At 40.6% G+C, this 17,927-nt stretch overlaps 1 protein-coding gene across 2 annotated transcripts; it reads right to left on the reverse strand.

The window, feature by feature from the left end:
• Window positions 1-3,950: 3,950 nt before the first annotated feature.
• traf2a (Tnf receptor-associated factor 2a) lies at window positions 3,951-16,835 on the reverse strand. 2 transcript variants are annotated; one of them, XM_048243960.1, is made up of 10 exons: window positions 16,622-16,835; window positions 16,001-16,079; window positions 15,584-15,682; window positions 14,738-14,899; window positions 14,465-14,539; window positions 13,902-13,976; window positions 12,347-12,847; window positions 11,803-11,980; window positions 6,852-7,000; window positions 3,951-4,674 (listed from the first exon to the last, which is right to left on the reverse strand). In XM_048243960.1, exons 1-10 carry the CDS (start codon window positions 16,807-16,809, stop codon window positions 4,456-4,458), a joined length of 1,725 nt encoding a protein of 574 aa, XP_048099917.1. In that variant the 5' UTR covers window positions 16,810-16,835; the 3' UTR covers window positions 3,951-4,455. The 2 variants fall into 2 exon arrangements, with proteins under 2 accessions (XP_048099917.1, XP_048099918.1); XM_048243961.1 differs by lacking the exon at window positions 13,902-13,976.
• Between the last annotated feature and the right edge of the window lie 1,092 nt (window positions 16,836-17,927).

Below are 17,927 nucleotides of genomic sequence, written 5' to 3' on the forward strand. Positions count from 1 at the left end.
TAAGCAGGCTCATTTGGAAGTTGCATAACAGCCCCCCCCTATTTTCCAGATATTATTCATCAAAATCAAACAGTCCATTTGGGAGAAATTTTATTTCCATTCCGAAGTAGATGTCTTTAGAGACTCTGTGACTCAGGTGGGCAGACAGACAGACAGGCTTCTGCAGAGGACGGATGCCCCGAGGCAAAGCTGACTCATAGTGTAAGTAATGTAGAAAAATGGGAAATCTTAGTCCATTAAGGGTGAAGTCAACAAGAGAGCCTTTTAGGTTGAGATGATTTCAAATATGCTTTACGCCACTACTTTCCCTGAAGAGATCACACACACACACACACACACACACACACACACGCAAAGGGAAAGGGGAGAGACACAAGAGACAGGGGCCACTCACTCTTTCTCTCTCTATTCCTCTCTTTCTGCAGGTTTCTGTAATAGCCATCATGTCAGGATTATGAGGAGGAGCCTTCCAAGGCCACCCTTTGTTTCCTGAGAGGCAAGGCCAGGAAGGGAGCACCACTGTGTGGGCATACGAGGAAGAGCAGAGATGCTCAGATTAAAGGAGGAAGACACGAGGAGGAAGTGCTCTTGTGGGAGTTTGTGTCTGTACTGTGGATTTGTGTGCAGGCAGTGATTTGATGAAATGAGCAGATGACAAATCTGAGCATATCTAAAACTGATCGGCTGATTGGAGAAGGGATGTGTGTGTGTGTGTGTGAGAGAGAGAGAAAGCGAGAGAAAAGAGAGAGCAAGAGAGAAAAGAGAGCGAGCGACCAATATTGCCATCATTTCACTTACAACAAGAATACAATGCTCATTTCCACACCCATTTTTTTTTTTTCAGAGACAGAGAGAGAGCACCCCCTTGTGGTGGTTTTGAATGTGGTCAAATTCTGCAATGACATTCTATCTGTGAACAGCACACATAAGAGGGAGACACTGATTTACCTTTAACATAACTTCTTTAATTGTTTTGCATCCACTTGCCACTTGTCATTGTACATTTCTAATAATGGATTGGAACAAGAACATTTCAATATTTCAAAGCCAAATGTATAAATGGTTCTTGATGAATCCACTTGGTCAAAAACAGATTTGCTTAAAAAAACTTTAAAGAAGAAATTTCTGTAGATGACAAGTTATTACAATCACAATGACAAAGTTAGTAGCTCACATACATTACTTTGATAGTCCATCAAATGTTACTGGCTTTTCCCCAAAAACTATATAGCAACAATGAACAGGACAATCTGCAGAATGGTAGCCAAGTTACAGATGGGCTGGTACTGAGCAATAGAACTGGAAGAAGTCGTATTTTGTCTCATGTCAGCAGTCAGATACTGTAAACCCCTCTGGTGAAAACTGTCCACAAATCTCAAATGCAACAGCCTAGTTTTGAATCTGGAATAAGTCATTAAGTGAAGAGATGTAAGCAGGTGTCATGTAGTTGTTAGCAGACCTGAAGAATGTTAAAGGGATACTAAGAATACTATGACACATGCTAATGCAAAGTTGAATGTACGCTAAATAACTGATTAGCAATATTCCTATACAAAAACTGCAAGCCAGCTAGCATTGTACTATGGGTGAGTGTATTCAATATGGGGTGAAAGAAACTCAGGAATGGTCAAGCTGCAAAACATCCTGTCTCATTTGTTAAACCTCAGCATATAAACCATATGAAATCTCTTTTACTCTGTCCTAACACACCAGAGAGACAGATGCCACACAGGAGAAGAGGAAGGTCACTTTAAAATAGTATAAATATCTGAAATGGTATATCATACAGTGTGTATCTAAGAGGCAAATTATGTGCCCCAAGCTGAAGAGTGGCCTATACCAAATTAAGGGTTTAGGTTTATTACAACAGCTACTTATGAGAGGCAAACAAGTCGTGTCTACATGCAAAAAAGGCTAACCTGCAACAACTTCCAAGCATCTAGCCTAGCCTTGCTAGCATCACCAAAAGGTTCACATCAGGTTCACAACTCAGTGGCTAACTGTATTTACAAAAGACTGCTTTCGGAATCTCATTAGGGCAAAATAATAAAGCTGTTTGACATAGGAAGTTGTTTTTTTCTCTCAATCTATTAAACCAGAACGCACTCAAATAAATCTGGAGCATGAGAGGAAGAAGACAACAGAGACACACTTATCTATAAAAACGTAGTGTTGGATTATGCAATAGGGAATGTGCTAGAAATGTTCACTGAAGCCCAAACATATTTTGAAACCATCCCAACTTGATATATGTATGCATTATTTAGTCATAGAATCTATAATTACATTATAGATATATATAAAATTCATATTTATGTTATACTCACAGCTCACACCAAAAACTGTGTGACTGCATAATATTTATATTTATACATAAATGAGCAATATAAACACACACACGCACACACTAATACTGCCATATCTATACTGCAATCAGTAATAAAAAATAAAAAAAGGAATAAAAAAAATAATCAAATGTATGGTCTACACAAGTAAACCAATTATTTACAATATGCAATTCCTACTGAAACTTCTCATGCACAGAGAGATTTCAATATCCATCGAGACTGGTTTGAAAATAGGCTGGGTCAACATGTACTGTATAAGGTTAATCTCAAAAAGTGTATGGAATGCCAAGATGAGCACAACCTCCGGAAAACAAACAAGTGAAACAAAATGTCCCAGTATGGAAGACAGTTCAGCCCTTTTGAGAAATGGCTTGTTGCTCATTATGGAGGTTGTCCCAAAATTCTACAGATTACACTGGCTATGTACTGCCATGTACAAGGTCACACAATATTCACACCTCTAAATCTATTGTGATCCCAAAGATATGTCTTCATGCTTCTCAAGAGGGGAAAAAAATGTTTTTTTTTTCTTTTACACTGCAAAAAACCAAGAGCAGTACTTCTTCACGGTTTCACGGAACACTACATCTGAAGGGATATCTCTTTTACGTTCGCAGGAAAACATTCATAGATTATAGTATAACCACTTGCGACTAAAATTCAGGAGTCTATTAGTCCAAAAATAGATCAAACTTTCTTTTTTTTTCTTTCTTGTTTTTCTGGAGTGACGTCTATGAGAAGGCCCAAGCAGCACAACAGCAGCAGAACACCCAAAACAGGAGAACATCACACACAACTAATCACTGGCCCTTAAACAGCGGCAGAAAAACAATCACGCTTAATACCAATGTCCCTCACAAATTTAAACTAATAAAGAACCATACCCATCAACATATATATTCCTTCTGTCAAAACCTGACTGTCTTGCCATCGTAAATGTCCATGTTGTTGTCTGACTGGCAGGGAGCTGAATAATGGATTTAAGACACAGAGAAGTTTAAGTCAACAGTTGATGTGTGTGAACTTTCTCTTGAGGCAGTTGTCTTTTGTCTTGAGCAGAAACAAACAGAGACAACCAACTCCCCCATTCAGGTCAGTGAGGAACCCTGATCTGCTGCTAACTAGAATGTATCTTCCACAGATCCAATATGCAAACCAAGCAAAAAGGGCACCCGAAAAACAACTGGTACTGTAATACAGAGAAGCCAAAAAGAGCTCACACAGACGCAGACACACATGTACACATCACATTCTCCCTAACTTTTTTATATACCTAAAATGTCTGCACTTGGGACCTTATGGAATTCAAGCAATGTCCACCACTACATATAATAATAACCAATAAACACAGGAGTCCAGATCATAGGCACACAAAGCTAAGGAGGAATGTCAGAAGACTTCAATGCATACAGTTTGCCACAGACTAGCAGTTAAGATTATGTAGCAGATTAGAGGTGCGAAAGGCCAATCATGGGCAACCGCTTACTGTTATTGTAACTCCACGTCTGTCTATGCAAAAAATGCACTCAGGTTAAAGAAAATTTAAATGTAGCACGGCTACAGAAGCCAAGATATTGAAGACACTAAATAGAGGAGTGGAGTGGGGGTACTGCAGTCTGCTGAAGGAAAGTCTTCAAATTCCGTAAAAGGCAGTGTGCCTCTCAAACATGGCACAGGCGATAAGGAAAGTTCTGTACATTACAATCACAGCTGACAGCTAGCCACCTCTACGAGCGTGCAGAGGAGAGGGTCCCTTATGGCGGCCGGCCTTCTGGAGTCGGAGAGACCCGTACTCACCCTGACCAGAGCGGGGAAAAAAAATAAATAAAACGCACCATTTGTGGGGCCACATTTCGGCTACCACTTCAGAGCACGGATTAGCAGTGTCCAAATTTACTCTTCTTTTTACTGTTCGTGACGATCTGCTGAACAGCGCCAAACTCCAAGGGGCATTGGCCCGCCCCAATGCTCGAAAGATCAGACGGTAACTCCGACCGCGTGTGGAATGGCTGAAAGCTCAGGCAAAGCTTCTGGAATCGAGGCACCAGGATAGAGAAGGAAGGAAGTGGGTGGTAGTGGTCAGTGGGGGAGTGTTTGGGTGCTACACCTACAGACCAGTCAGGTCCACTATGGCCTTGATGAAGATGGTGTCGTCGCGGATGTAGGAGTTCTTGGAGTCGAGCTTCGAGAGGGGGCAGAAAAGCGGGCAGCCACTGGCGATGTTCATGTCGCTGACGGGGCGCTGGAAGGACGAGGAGGAGATGTCGGGCCGGAAGGCGTCGATGATATGCTCGCGGTTGTTCTGGTCCAGCAGCATGAGCGTCACCTGGGAGGTAGACCAACAACAGGCTTTGAGATTTGAGATCCGGAAGACGTTTATGTTTATTCATTTAGCAGACGCTTTTATCCAAAGCGAGTTACACATGTCAATTATATTACAAGGGCCATTTTCCCCAGAGCAACTCGGGATTAGATGCCTTGCTCAAGGGCACAATGGTGGAAGTCAGGAATTGAGCCCACTGCTCAGGCTACTGCATGCCAGTCCAGCTTCTTAGCTACTACACTACCACCGCCTCATCTGAGAACATCTGAGATCTCAGGGCACTCACCTAGTTCGGTGACCTCACATAGCCAAGGACATACAAGCAACACCCAAAATATACAGTATCCACCTAAGACTAAAAATGACTGTGCTTCCCATTGGCCCTTGTGCAGTTGTAGCTTCGCTTTCGTTTTGCTGTGAGACACCGCCGAATGTGGGTAACCAAGTCTCTTAATACTGATCTTGGTGCAGCAGTGTCAAGGAAGGCTTGGCACTTACTAGGACAGTCACTTTTTTCAAAAGTCAAGTTTGAACGGAATCAAACAAACAACCCCGATCGGGCTTGCAATGAACAGACATTTTTGCTATTTATGAAATTCTGCAGTGTTTGAGGAATAGGAGTGTCATGATTTCGTTTTTAATTTTCGTGACTTTTATTTTTAAATTACATCTCAATCACGAACTTCGAACTCAAAGGTAGAATCGGCGATGTAGCCACACCCCCAATGTCACATCCAGCATGTGTGCCAAGACGTAAAAACACACACGCGCACACACACACACACACACAGAACTGCGGGGTCAACACTCCTCTAATTTTAGGCTGCAGGCAGTTAAAAATACACATCAACCGACCGAAATCGAAGCCCCTCTTGCTGCTCTGAAATCACCGGTGTGGAAGTATTTTGCCGTTCATTCACGTCAATTAACACTAACTTAGCCTACTCAACTTAGCATATAAAAAGATTATCTAGTTACGGTCCAAAATTACTTCAAGGCTTAAAATGCACATTGATAAGTACATATTCCATGAACACTAACCTTGGGTCTCGTCGGAGTGTGTTGAACCAAATTATCATTCTGTGTTGTTTCATTTCACTATGTTCATGTCTCTGTTTAATGTTCTGCTGTTCGGGGGGGGGGCTTGCTCAAATTTGTGAATTAAAAAGTTTTAAAAAATGTTATCCGGTGTGTTTCGTGTCTTTTGTTGGGAAAACTATGTGTTTATTTGTTCAGTCATTCAGCTATTTGTATCATGTCAATGAAGAATGGAGAAATGGAGAATTACACAAAGTTATTCATAACTAACAAAGTATAACAAACAATAACAGCTAAACAGCTACATTGAATTGTTTTTAACTGGATTTTCAACGTTTTTATTACCTCTATAGCTATATTTAATTATTGTTAACTTAACTCATGAGAGCATCATGTTTAGTTGATACTAGTCAGTGTTTCCCACAGAACTGAATTCTATTTGTGGTGGTAGGTTTGCAGAATTAACTTGAATGCAACAGTTGTTAGCAAATTAGCGCAGCATGGTTATGATGCTAACCAGATTTAAGTACAATTTAGTACAACCTGGAAAATCATTGTGTGGTGGTCAATGTTTATATTGTGGTGGGCCGTCACAAATAAGTCAATGTATGGGAAACACTGCTAGTAGATGGTTTAGCTCGAAGAGGCCTATTTTGCCTGTAGAAGTTATTGAGACAACTAATTGAAGACAGCTGACATATCAAATTTGTAAATTAAATAGTTTTAAAAATTAAAAATGTAAAAATGTATTTTGTTGAGAAAACTATGTGTTTATTTACTATGTGTCATTCAACAAAAGTAAAGTTAAGTAATAAACAAATAAACAAAAGTAAAGTTAAGTACTAAAGCAAACAAACCCCCAGAGGTGGAAGTTTTACAGCATTTAGTTTTCCCCCATGTTTGAAATAGTAGAAATATAAATAAAAAAAAAAGTGTGCATACTTAATTTTAGTAGTTCATGTCAGAATCTACATTTTCGGTGTCCCTTAAACTTCCCATTTCTCTGTCTTTAGAATATATCATAAACAAATGCAGTCATAAAACTATTACCAGTATCATTTATGTGAAGATGCAAACTACTGTCCACCATGTGACAGACTCTGATTTTCTAATGTGCTCATGTACAGTTATGGCTTACTTACTTTCTGGTTGAAGGGCCACTTAAGCAGGGCATCACTGTGTCCCCTCATCACCACGAAGAACAAAGACAAGTGAGTGCCACGTCCCGTTCCGTCCCCATTCAGGTAGATGCGGAGACACATCTTGTAGCCATATTTACTAGTGTAGAAGGCTGAAAAACAACAAACAAACACAAACATGCTCAGAGGGGTATTTCACAAAACCTAGATAAGGGATTAAGCTGGGATTTTTAGGTTATCCTGGATGAATTTAGCCCTGACTTGGTTTCACAAAAGAGATGGCACATAAGTTACCATGGCCAGGCTAACAGCCAAGGTAAGTTAATTCTAATGGTAATTTTGTCGTCTTATTGGTTCTGCTAGCTGTCATTCACATCAGACCTCCATGCTAATTTTTAAGGAGCTTTATTCCATTTATAAACTATTTGCTAAATGTATTTGCTCGCAAAACAAAACAGATTGTCTGCCTACTACCATATGGTTATTATTTTAATTGTGATAGCCTTATAACTAGATGTACCGCATAGCGGTACAAAATATGACCGCCGCTCAGTCCTGTACATCCGTTCCGCGAAAATAAATCACACTTCAATTTGTCTCCATATTTTACTCCATCCCCCACTCTTGAAACTTTTGTGTATGCTTGTTTGGCATGCCTGAGTGTGTGTGTGCGGCTGCACAGAAAGTACCCTACTGGTGCTGAAAAGGTGAATAGATTGTAGAATAGCCAAAGAAGATGTAGAATTGTTATAAAACCTTTAAAATCTCTAAACAATCACAAGTAGGGCAGTTCATCACAGTTCATCCATTGCAACTGGATTGATGAAAGGTCACTTACACCTGTAGGCTACATTGTATTTGGGAAAAGCAAAAGGTATCAGCATAATGTTATTTATTTATTTATTTTTATGTATTTATAAACAAAAACATCTCTGTCAGTTCCATGTCGTTTTCAACAGCTATCAAAAACAAAGGTCATTTTGGATGGATGGATTTTTGTGAATGTTTCTTCTTCTACATAAGATTTTAGTCATCTTTAGTTCATGTAATACTTTATTGTCAATGCACAAATTAAGTAACAGTAGTCTGAAACGTTATTGTTAATGCACAAATTAAGTAACAGTAGCCTAGTCTGAAACGAAATGCTGTTTTACATCTAACCAGTGGTGCAAATAACTGACATGTCCAAATGGGCCTTGATGAAATGCGCCGCTAGACTGTTCATACACATTTTAACGGGCCAAAGTTGAAAAGCTTTTGTCCGTTATTGTTAGTGCAAATATAGGCTGATTCATGTTCCCTTGCATTGTTTAACTGAGGTCCATGGCTAGTCTGGCTTTCATCAGACCAAGCTCAATCTTTTAAGAAATCAAAAATAAATAGCTGGCAGATCAGGCTGGGTTCACCCAGACTAGTCCATAGGCACCCGATATTGTTTAATTTTCCGATTGAGATATACACGCTCTGGCTATTCTAAATGCAAAAATGCATCAGGGAGTTATGACAAAACGGTAACTAACAAACTAGATCCTAATAGAAAGTTGTTAGCTTCCCTAAGCTACAGGTAGGATTATAAGGTAGGCCTAATGACAACATAAATTGTCAATAGGCTATGCTGGCGACACAAATAAAATCTCCTTTGAAACCAATGGCTTACGCCTTACAGTATCAAGCGGACTTAAACTGTCATATCGCATGAAAAGTTGTAATAACATTCACGCAGCTCCATGAGTCAAGGAAAGCGCCGAATGAAGTAGCCACTTCTAAATGGGACCCACTACACAGTAGCTTAAGGTGTTTTGCTAAAGCAGCCATAATGAAATGAAGGTGTCATTGTTTGGATACTTCACACACACGTGCTTTTTTAATTTCACAGACTACAACTACCAAGCTGTAATCAAAGCACATCGATTCCCCTCTCACACCCTGCACGCACTTAAAACAAAATAAACAGGCGTCTCAGTCTCACGCATGTATAGGCAAAACTGTATCAGACCGGTGTAACGTTGGTAAATCTTCCATTGCACAGAATGATTTTGTAGCACGTGCAATAAATGACAGTCGAAAGATACAAACAGTGCTGCTATCAATTTGCTTGGTATAACCGCATTTATAGTTTTCTACAAATGCAATCAATCAAATGCCTCCATCACTCAACCAACGCTAACGGTAACATTACCTAGGTCCTTATTGATATTACAAGATTAATGTACCTGCAGTAAAAACCAAGCATGTCCGAAACATCCTTAGATTTATTTCGCTTCAAGAAGAAATGGGAATTACACTTCATGTGAACATCGCCCTATCCTTATTAGATGTTCACGGTAAATTACAGTCCTTGTATGAAGCGCCCATTGTTTTTCCAACCCACTTTTAACTTCCAACAAAATTACGTCTCACTGCAACGATGCGCCATCTAGTGGACAAACGACTACTTCTCGCCAATACTGAAAATGCAGCCATGATGATGATGATGAATATTTATTTTGGCTTTCTTTTAATCCTACTGATTTTCATTTTTTACCGGGGGGGGGCAAATCACAAATGAGTGATTATGAGCCAGGTTGATGTGGGCCCTTGAGACCAACATACCATAAAAGATTCACAGAGAACTGTGTCTGCCCTACCCTCCTTTCGGGGTCCAGTCCAGCGGTGGGCTGCAAAAAAAAACAAAAAATGACGGTTCCATGCTATCCATGTGGGGGTACATGCTCACCAAGTTTTGTGTACCCCGGTCTTTCAGTGTCCCTGAATCCTTTGTTGGTGTATGCGCCACTAAATGTACACATAAATTATTTTATTGTAAGGCCCCCATGAACGAAAGTACACAAAACTTGGCATGCATTCAGAGGGTGTCATAATGATCCTACTCTTTTAATTTCGTGCAGTTTTGACCTTGTCAGCCAGAGATATTGAGATAAAAACACCTCATTTTTGCTTTTTTTTTTTTTTAACTAGGTGGCGCTTTATACATGAAATAAGTGGTAATGGGATGGGTTGACATGCCCCCTTAAGACCAACATACAAAAAAAGGTGGACCTCCTAGGCCCCACGGTTCTCGAGATATTCACAGAAAACTGTCTCCGGCCACCTACAGGCCAGTTGGTGTATAGTAACATAAATTAATTTATTGTGTGGCCCCCATGAACGGAATTCCACAAAACTTGGCGTGCATACATAGGGTGTCATAATGATCCTACACTTCCAATTTTGTGCAGTTTTGACTATGTTAGGTCACAGATACCTTCAATTACACCACCTCATTTTTACTTTTTTTGTGTTTAACTAGGTGGCTTTATACATGAAATGAGTGGTTATGGAATGGGTTGACATGGCCCCTTGAGATCAACATAAAAAAAAATGGTCCTCCTAAACCCTACGGTTTTCGAGATATTCACAGAAAACTGTGTCTGCCCTACCCTCCTTTCGGGGGGTCCAATTCAGCGGAGGGGCTACAGATCAAAACGAAAAACGATGGTTCCATGCTATCCATGTGGGGTTACATGTCCACCAAGTCGCGTGTACCCCGGTCTTTCAGTGTCCCGGGAATCATTGACGGAAATTTGGGCATGCGAAAAAAGAAAAAAAAAAAATAATCTGACTAAACCTATATGACCGCCGCCACAGCGGCGGTCATAATTATTAACATAGGTTATAGGTACTCATTGTTTGCTTATTTTATTGATAGACATTTGATGAATAGCCTAGGGCCTACTGTAGTTGATTGGGAGTGGAGGGGCAAGTTTTCGAAGGTATTTTCAACTACAATATTAATATTGGTATATCATATATGTGCATATTTGCAGTGGCAAGCTTTCTTATTGACGCTATTCGAGACAAGGAAGCACTCACATGGGTGCATAATGAATTTACATTCAGTTGGTCTACCACGCCTACTCCTGCTGTTGTACAGAAATAGCCATGATTCCCCATTCCAAAAAGGACAACTTTACTTAATTGTTAGTCTATGTCAAAAGCCATTGTTCACTTTGTGTGAATGACGCTATTTTCCGCGTCTTTTTTATTCCAACCGTGGGCACTTTGGAGCAGAAACGAGAACGCGCACACATCCTGAATTACTTATACCTGGCTTGACATAGTCGCTCCTACTCATCCTGGATTGGCATTAGTGAAACGAGTTGAGCTAGGATGACCAGACAACGCTATGTCAAACCTCGCTTTATCACTTATCTTGGATGTCTTAATTCTGCCTTTGTGAAACAGAACCTGTTTCTGCTAAATATTACACAAACAGTCAAGGAATAGGCCGATCTTGTCTATAGTATATCTCATCTAATTGGCTATTACGTTATCTATTCAAACAGAAAACAGCAAAGGTGACTGGAGCTTTTGTTGTGCAAGTTTTGGGTTGGGTTTTCTGAAGCGCATCCACACTCAGTGGAATTCTACTCAAGCTATTTACCCATGAAGTCTCTGTTACGACCCCCTGTACCCCTTCAGGCCTGACATGGCCATTGCATGGGCAATGCAGCCCTAGCTTGCCCAAATTAGCTAATCATACACACCTGGTGAAGGTGTGTGGGTATTTAAGGGGTTGTTCTCTCTTGATTTGGGCACTTTTCTGTTAGGCACATTCTGTTGCAGGCACCTCTGGGTTATCGCTCTCCCACTAGCACTTTCTTTCTATCTTGGAACATCATACTGACTTTGGCATACACGCACCCACATTAACACACTTGCATACATGCTTTTACTTTCCCCTAGAAATCCTTAATCCTTACCTATTTTTTGGTAATGGTTATTTATTGCTTTTGGTTACTTTTAAATAAATACTTTATTGGTTAAAGTTATCGCTGTTGTCCCGACTCCCTCTTTACTGTATGTTGCGGCTTAGAGCCGGGTCGTAACATCTCTTAGACCCTTTAGTCCCGTCAAAAGGTGCTACAACCGTTTAAATAATTCATTATGGGGACAACTTGTCAGGGAAACTCACCGGGGGAGAACATTGCAGGAGCTCTGCCGGCCACAGCATCGGCCCTTTTCTTACTGAAGTCCGAGATCTTCCACACAAAGACGCCGTCATAAGTGGCCGCCGACATTTCCTTCATCTTTCCCTCCATCTCCACGATGGAGAGATCCCTCAGACCCACCGTCCGCTCCAACTGACGCACCTGGGGAAAACCAAAACATGGCATTTCAAGCCAACAGCGGAGAGCTTGAAAAGTTAGCCTGGTCCATCTAATAGCACTACAGGTAACAAAGAAGCACTTATGTATGTAAGAGATAATGAGGAAAGGAAATGAAAGGAAAGTCTTTAAGATGCAGGTTCAATGAGATAATAAAAATAACATTAAAAAGGTTTAGATGGACATTAAAACGTGCAAAAGCTACATTTAGTGTTTTTAATATCAAAATGACAGGAGGCAGATTTCCAAGGCAAAAAATGAAATTGAAGATGAAGTGGGAGCAGTTAACATGGGAATGGATGACCTTGTAAATGTTGAACTTCCTTCCACTGACACACGTGGTCTGTTCACCTTGTTGCTGAGTATCTCAATCTTGTCCTGGTCCAGGCGGTGCTGGCGGTTGTAGGCCTCCATGGTGGCGGACGAGCGCTCCATCTCACGGTTGAGCACACACACGATGTTCTCGAACGTGCCCACCTTCAGTTCCAGCTCCTGGCAGCGGCGCCCGAGCTCGGCCACCTTGGTCTTCTCGTTGTGCAGCTGCAGCTCCAGGGCGGCGCCCACGCCGGTGGGCAGCGGCGTGAAGGAGGTGGACAGCGTGGGCGTGGGAAGAGGGAGGGTTAGGGGTGCGCAGGCGCCCTGCACGGGAGCCCCCGCACCCAGCTGGCCCATCTTCTGCTCCAGGTCCTGCAGCGCCTGGTGCAGCTCGTGGATCTTGTGGCTGGCCAGCTCCAGGCTCTGGGGCTGCAAACTCTCCAAGTTCACCTTGATGCCCATGATGAAGTGCAGCAGCAGGTTCAGGTGCTCGTAGGAGCAGGCGCGCTCATGCTCCTGGATCTTCTCTTTCTCCACCTGATAGGGGACGGGCGCACAGACACGCACACACGCATGCAAACACACACAAACCAGGCATTAACTTATACAAAACATGATAAGCATGCAGACCCCCCCTAAACACTACTGAGACACAAGCAACGACACACTAAGGGCGTTTTCACACAGACAGCCTTTAGTTTGTTTTAAACAAACTCGAGGATGTTTGAGCCTTTGTTTCAGTTTGTTTGTGTTGGTCGGAATGCAACAATCGCACTCGGGTGTGCACCAAATTGATCAGTCCGAGACCTCCAAAAAGAGGTGGTCTCGGTCCGCACCATCTAACGAACTCTGGTGCGGTCCTGCTAGTGAGAAACCCAACCTAAAACAAACAGGTCCAACGGTCTAGTTGTAGTGAATTATGGGAGTTAAGATCACTGGAATGTTGGTAAAATTAGGTACATTTAATTTCCTATTCACTTCCTAAATAAATGGCATGCACAATTGGTCCTAACAACGTGAAACATGGGACAAACGTGGATGCATGAGGAGATACAAACAATGCTTCATACATGTATGGTCGGCTGAGTAAATCAGATTATTTTCTAGCTGCAGTCACGACTCATTTCCAAACTCCACAATTTGCCAAGTCACAGATGCCAACAATGAGCCAAGATCACCCGCAAAACTGTCACTCCAATGTGTAGCTTGAAATAGCCGGAAGAAAAAAAACTGAGGAAGCTGTCTGCTCAATTCCCACACAGTTTGGTCCGCCTAGAAACAATGCGTGTGTGAAACCGAACCGGACCAAAGTTTGTTTGCAACATCGTACCAATTTATTGCCTGCTGCGGACCAAACAACCGAACTATAGGTCTGAAAATGCCCTAAATGTGGTGTGTTCGCCTTGTTGCTGTACTGCAATGTGATACAAACATACCTTTAAACAAATTGCAAGTAATGCAATTTGGAAATCGAATGAAATATGCATGTGTTGCTAACATTTTAACATAACTAGACATGTGTTGTTAAATTGTACAGCATACAGTGCATCCATTTAAGAAACAAAACAAGAATCTGGAAAAAATCACTCACTGACATATCGCAGCCCACCACATGAAATCTGCAGGGTGCTCTAAATTTAGTACAGAGCTTGATGTGGTCCACATACTGTCAGGAGAAGGGAAAATGAAAAAGACTAAAACATCAAACAATGCACATGTCATTCCAAGACCAGCCAATGAGGTGAAAAGCACTTTTAATCACACACATAAAAAAAAAATACATTATTACTTAAGCAAAGCTAATTACGTAGCCAAATTCCCGCTCAATAATGCACTTGACTTCCTTGAAATGGAGAATGAGGGGGATGTATGCAACCAGCCTTGAATTTCCAGTTGTAATCCTTCACATTTCCATCAAGCTGGTAGAGGCACTGGGCGTTATGCTGGCCATCTGCTGAGCCACTCTCTGCCCTGGCAGCATTGCTACCTCTGGCACAATGCAATGTCTCATCTACTTAAGTACTGCGAGAGCTTAAATACACCACTCTGATTAGGCATCTTAAAAGCTAGCTAATTTAAGGACAGCACATCCATGTACCTTCTGTTCTGTCAATGATGCAGATCAACAGTGGGGGTAGACTTCAACTTACTGACCTTTTCTCTGGGAATTTTTTTCTTGGCACATCCTTCACATATCATTGGGTATTTTGGACATATTTCATCATGAGCCTACAAATATCAAGACAGAAACAAGTGATTGATTATGCTATGTGTCTGTACAATTATCTATTTAGTTTATTCAACAGAATATAATAACACATATTATTCATTGTGGCTTCAAGTAGAAACGTATGGTAAATACTGGTTGAGTTCAAGAAATACTCTGATTAAATGCATGCTCGTACATTTTGAACAAATGGCCATTACCTTGATATCTTTAAACTGAAAAGGTTCTTTGCAGTATTTGCAATTCAATGTTCTTTCCGGGCATTCTCGTTCATTGTGCCGTTCCAACTCATTAGCCCGGAGAAGTTCTTTACAGGAGGGACATGAGATGATCATATAGTCACACTTTCCTTCGTGGGTAAGCTACAAAAATACAAATTGACAAAGAAATCTTCAAACTTTATTTACAATATTTTAAGACTGCAATATAATATAGTGGATAAACCATATCTAAGACAGATTAGAGGTTCATAGTTGTTCTACCTACATTTAGTATACCCTTAACATAATATTCAGTTGTTAAAGCTGCAGTTGGCAAGTCTGACAGATTGAGGGGACTGTTTACAACTCTCATGCCCCTCCCCCACTACCAAGCACCCTCTCATCGAGTTTGTGCTCGTCAGTGCACCAGACTGCACCAGACTTGACAGTCAGATCTCACACACCCCTGCTCTGATTGGACCAGAAGAACCGGGAGCTGTGGATTTTTGCAAAACAAATAACAGGCTCTAGGTGGAGGTAGAAGTGCGGGTTTTTTCTAAAACCGGCTGATTTATGTTGTTCTGTCGGAGCATAATGTCTTTTTCAGTGAATATGATCAAAAAAAACTTGCCAACTGCAGCTTTAAGATGACTTTTTATGTTAAATTAACATACAAGTGAAGTGTTAAATTAAGCGTTAGAAACTAAGCTGTTAAAAGAGCAATGAAGAGAAATTCAGAAATTCAAGGATCAAGAGGTAAAGAAGGAAATATCTGCTGGAATATAATATTCCATTATTATATTATTATTTCAAATGTCAATAACAGCTCATGAAAAAGCTCTTTACCTCGTATTCTTTAATGCTGCCCGTCCAAGAACAGCCTTCATTAGGACAAACAGCTGCTAGAGCCTCTACCTCTCTTCTTGCTGCGTTGTCAGGAAAAGCCTGAGATTAAAAATAAAACAAAACAAACAAAAAACATATTGCTTATTCTTAAAGACATTCAATGTGGCTTCACTGTGATTGACTACAGTTAGTCAACAAATTCCTCCATTAATATGTTATCTAAAATACATTGAGTGAATTACTTAACTACTGGTTAAAAAGCAACAACAATGTCAGTAATAATTAGGCTACTGTAACAATTTATCCCAACATTTTAGGAAGTCACCAAAACTGATCCATGTAATACATACTATTAAAGTCAGCTGAAGCATACAAGTTGATGAGTGAGTGAACTGAAATCGAGTTAACGTTACTTACACAGCCTTGTTTTAGAATGGATGTTGGTTCCTCAAATATCTCTTCTTTAATACAAGCACTGCATTTCTGTGGTCCAGAACTGTGAAGTCAGACATAACCACAGTCAGCCTCTTTAAAATTACAGACTAACACTAGCATTAAATCCGCCGATATAATTGCATCATGACTTACTAACAGTCAAGGACATAATTTATATTTCCACTGCCTTCATCATGTAGATGTAATACAGTTGCATTACGGCAACAGTGAGAATTGCATCGGGTCACACACCAAAGGGTAGCAATAAGGCAAGAAGGCTGGATAGCAACACATGACAGATTTCAGCCAACAAGCACGCACTGATTTCATTCGTTGGGATCTGGTGTCTTTTGAAACTGAAAGGAACATTGAAGCAGTACACAAAGGAAAGGGATGCATTCGGAAAATACAGATTGTTTCTTTGCCTGTTCAGATCAAATATGTTGTCCTCGACGTGTAATGCCAACGCAGCTTCATTATATGTAAAGCTAAATGATAACCAGCTAACAAATGTTAGCCAACAGGCTTGGGTTAGCCCGTAAATACTAGCCCACTAGCTAGTAACATTAGCTAATAGCATCTTGCCTCAGGAACGGCGCTTACCTCACAGTTTTGTTAAAACAGTATGAACAGAAACGATGACCACATTGGGCTTGGAAAGGCCTTCTTAAAATTTTCTGACAAATATTACACAAATGTTTGTCCTCAAGCTTGTTGGCCAGTATTTTCTTAGGGAATCCGGGTTTGTTGCCTTCTAATGAAGATGGTGGTGATGGTTCCTGTGCAGCCATTATTCCCGCACGGACATGTGACCTGGCTTTCTGCTATGGATAAGGGAGAGTGATTGAAGCTTTATCCATAGCTTTCACTTATTCTGAAGTGAACAGCAGTTGGAAGAAGGAACAAATCTGCAAGGGGAAAAGACACAGTTTTATATTAAATGTGATTAGGGTTTTATGAGACAAGAAGTAGGTTACCAGCCCTTTCAGTCAGTAGAGTCACTACAAAAACATGTCAACAGTGTTTACAAGTTTATACACTGATTCAGAGCCATAGAAAAATATTTTTTTATCTACCGCTCTGCACTGATTATATTCCCTCTACATTTCAAAGAAATATACCAATCAAATGCCAGTTGTCATTCTCACGTTCATTCAATGGAGTGTAAAGTGCATCATTATAATACGCCCACACTAATAAACACGACACTATCTACTGTAAGATGTGGACTACTTTATAATACCTGACTGTTAGCCATAATAATGTCTATCTGTAGGCCTACCTATCAAGACTAATGTATTGTGCATCATAAAGTTAAGGTGTGAAGCTGCAACAAGTAGGCCTAAGCCAAGGGACAATTTGTCCCAATTTTCCTCTCATTCAAAATAAGACAATATCCAATATCAGACATTTAGGCCTAGGCTACTTGGGGGGCTGTTAATTGCCATTACACAACACTGTAAAGGAAGGTTGAAACATAAAGCCTCAAAACCCCACCAGCCAAAATTAACTTCTTGCCATCAATTTCCTGAGTTTGTCCACCTTTTCAGTCACATGATCCTATTTGTCAATTAACTCTAAAGTAGTTTTTTTTTTTTTTTAAAGAGAAATGCTTGCAATTTAAGGATTTTGTGAGACAAACAATACAGAGAAATGAAAGGATGCATCAATCCTCTTATCTGGAATGCTGAAATTACTTCTTTAAAGAATGACTATTATAATCAATTCTTAACCTGTCCTCTGATTAAAAGCACAGAATCAGCAACACACTTTCTTTTTCCTGTACCTTGTTAGTCACATTATATTGTGCATGTTATATTTTCAAACCAAATAAGTAAAGTCCGCTTATTATCATATCCACAAATTGTGATTCTCAAGGACTCACTCACATTCCTCTAATTTAAGGACA

This window comes from Alosa alosa, chromosome 5 (assembly GCF_017589495.1).
Source record: "Alosa alosa isolate M-15738 ecotype Scorff River chromosome 5, AALO_Geno_1.1, whole genome shotgun sequence".
Lineage (NCBI taxonomy): Eukaryota > Metazoa > Chordata > Actinopteri > Clupeiformes > Clupeidae > Alosa > Alosa alosa.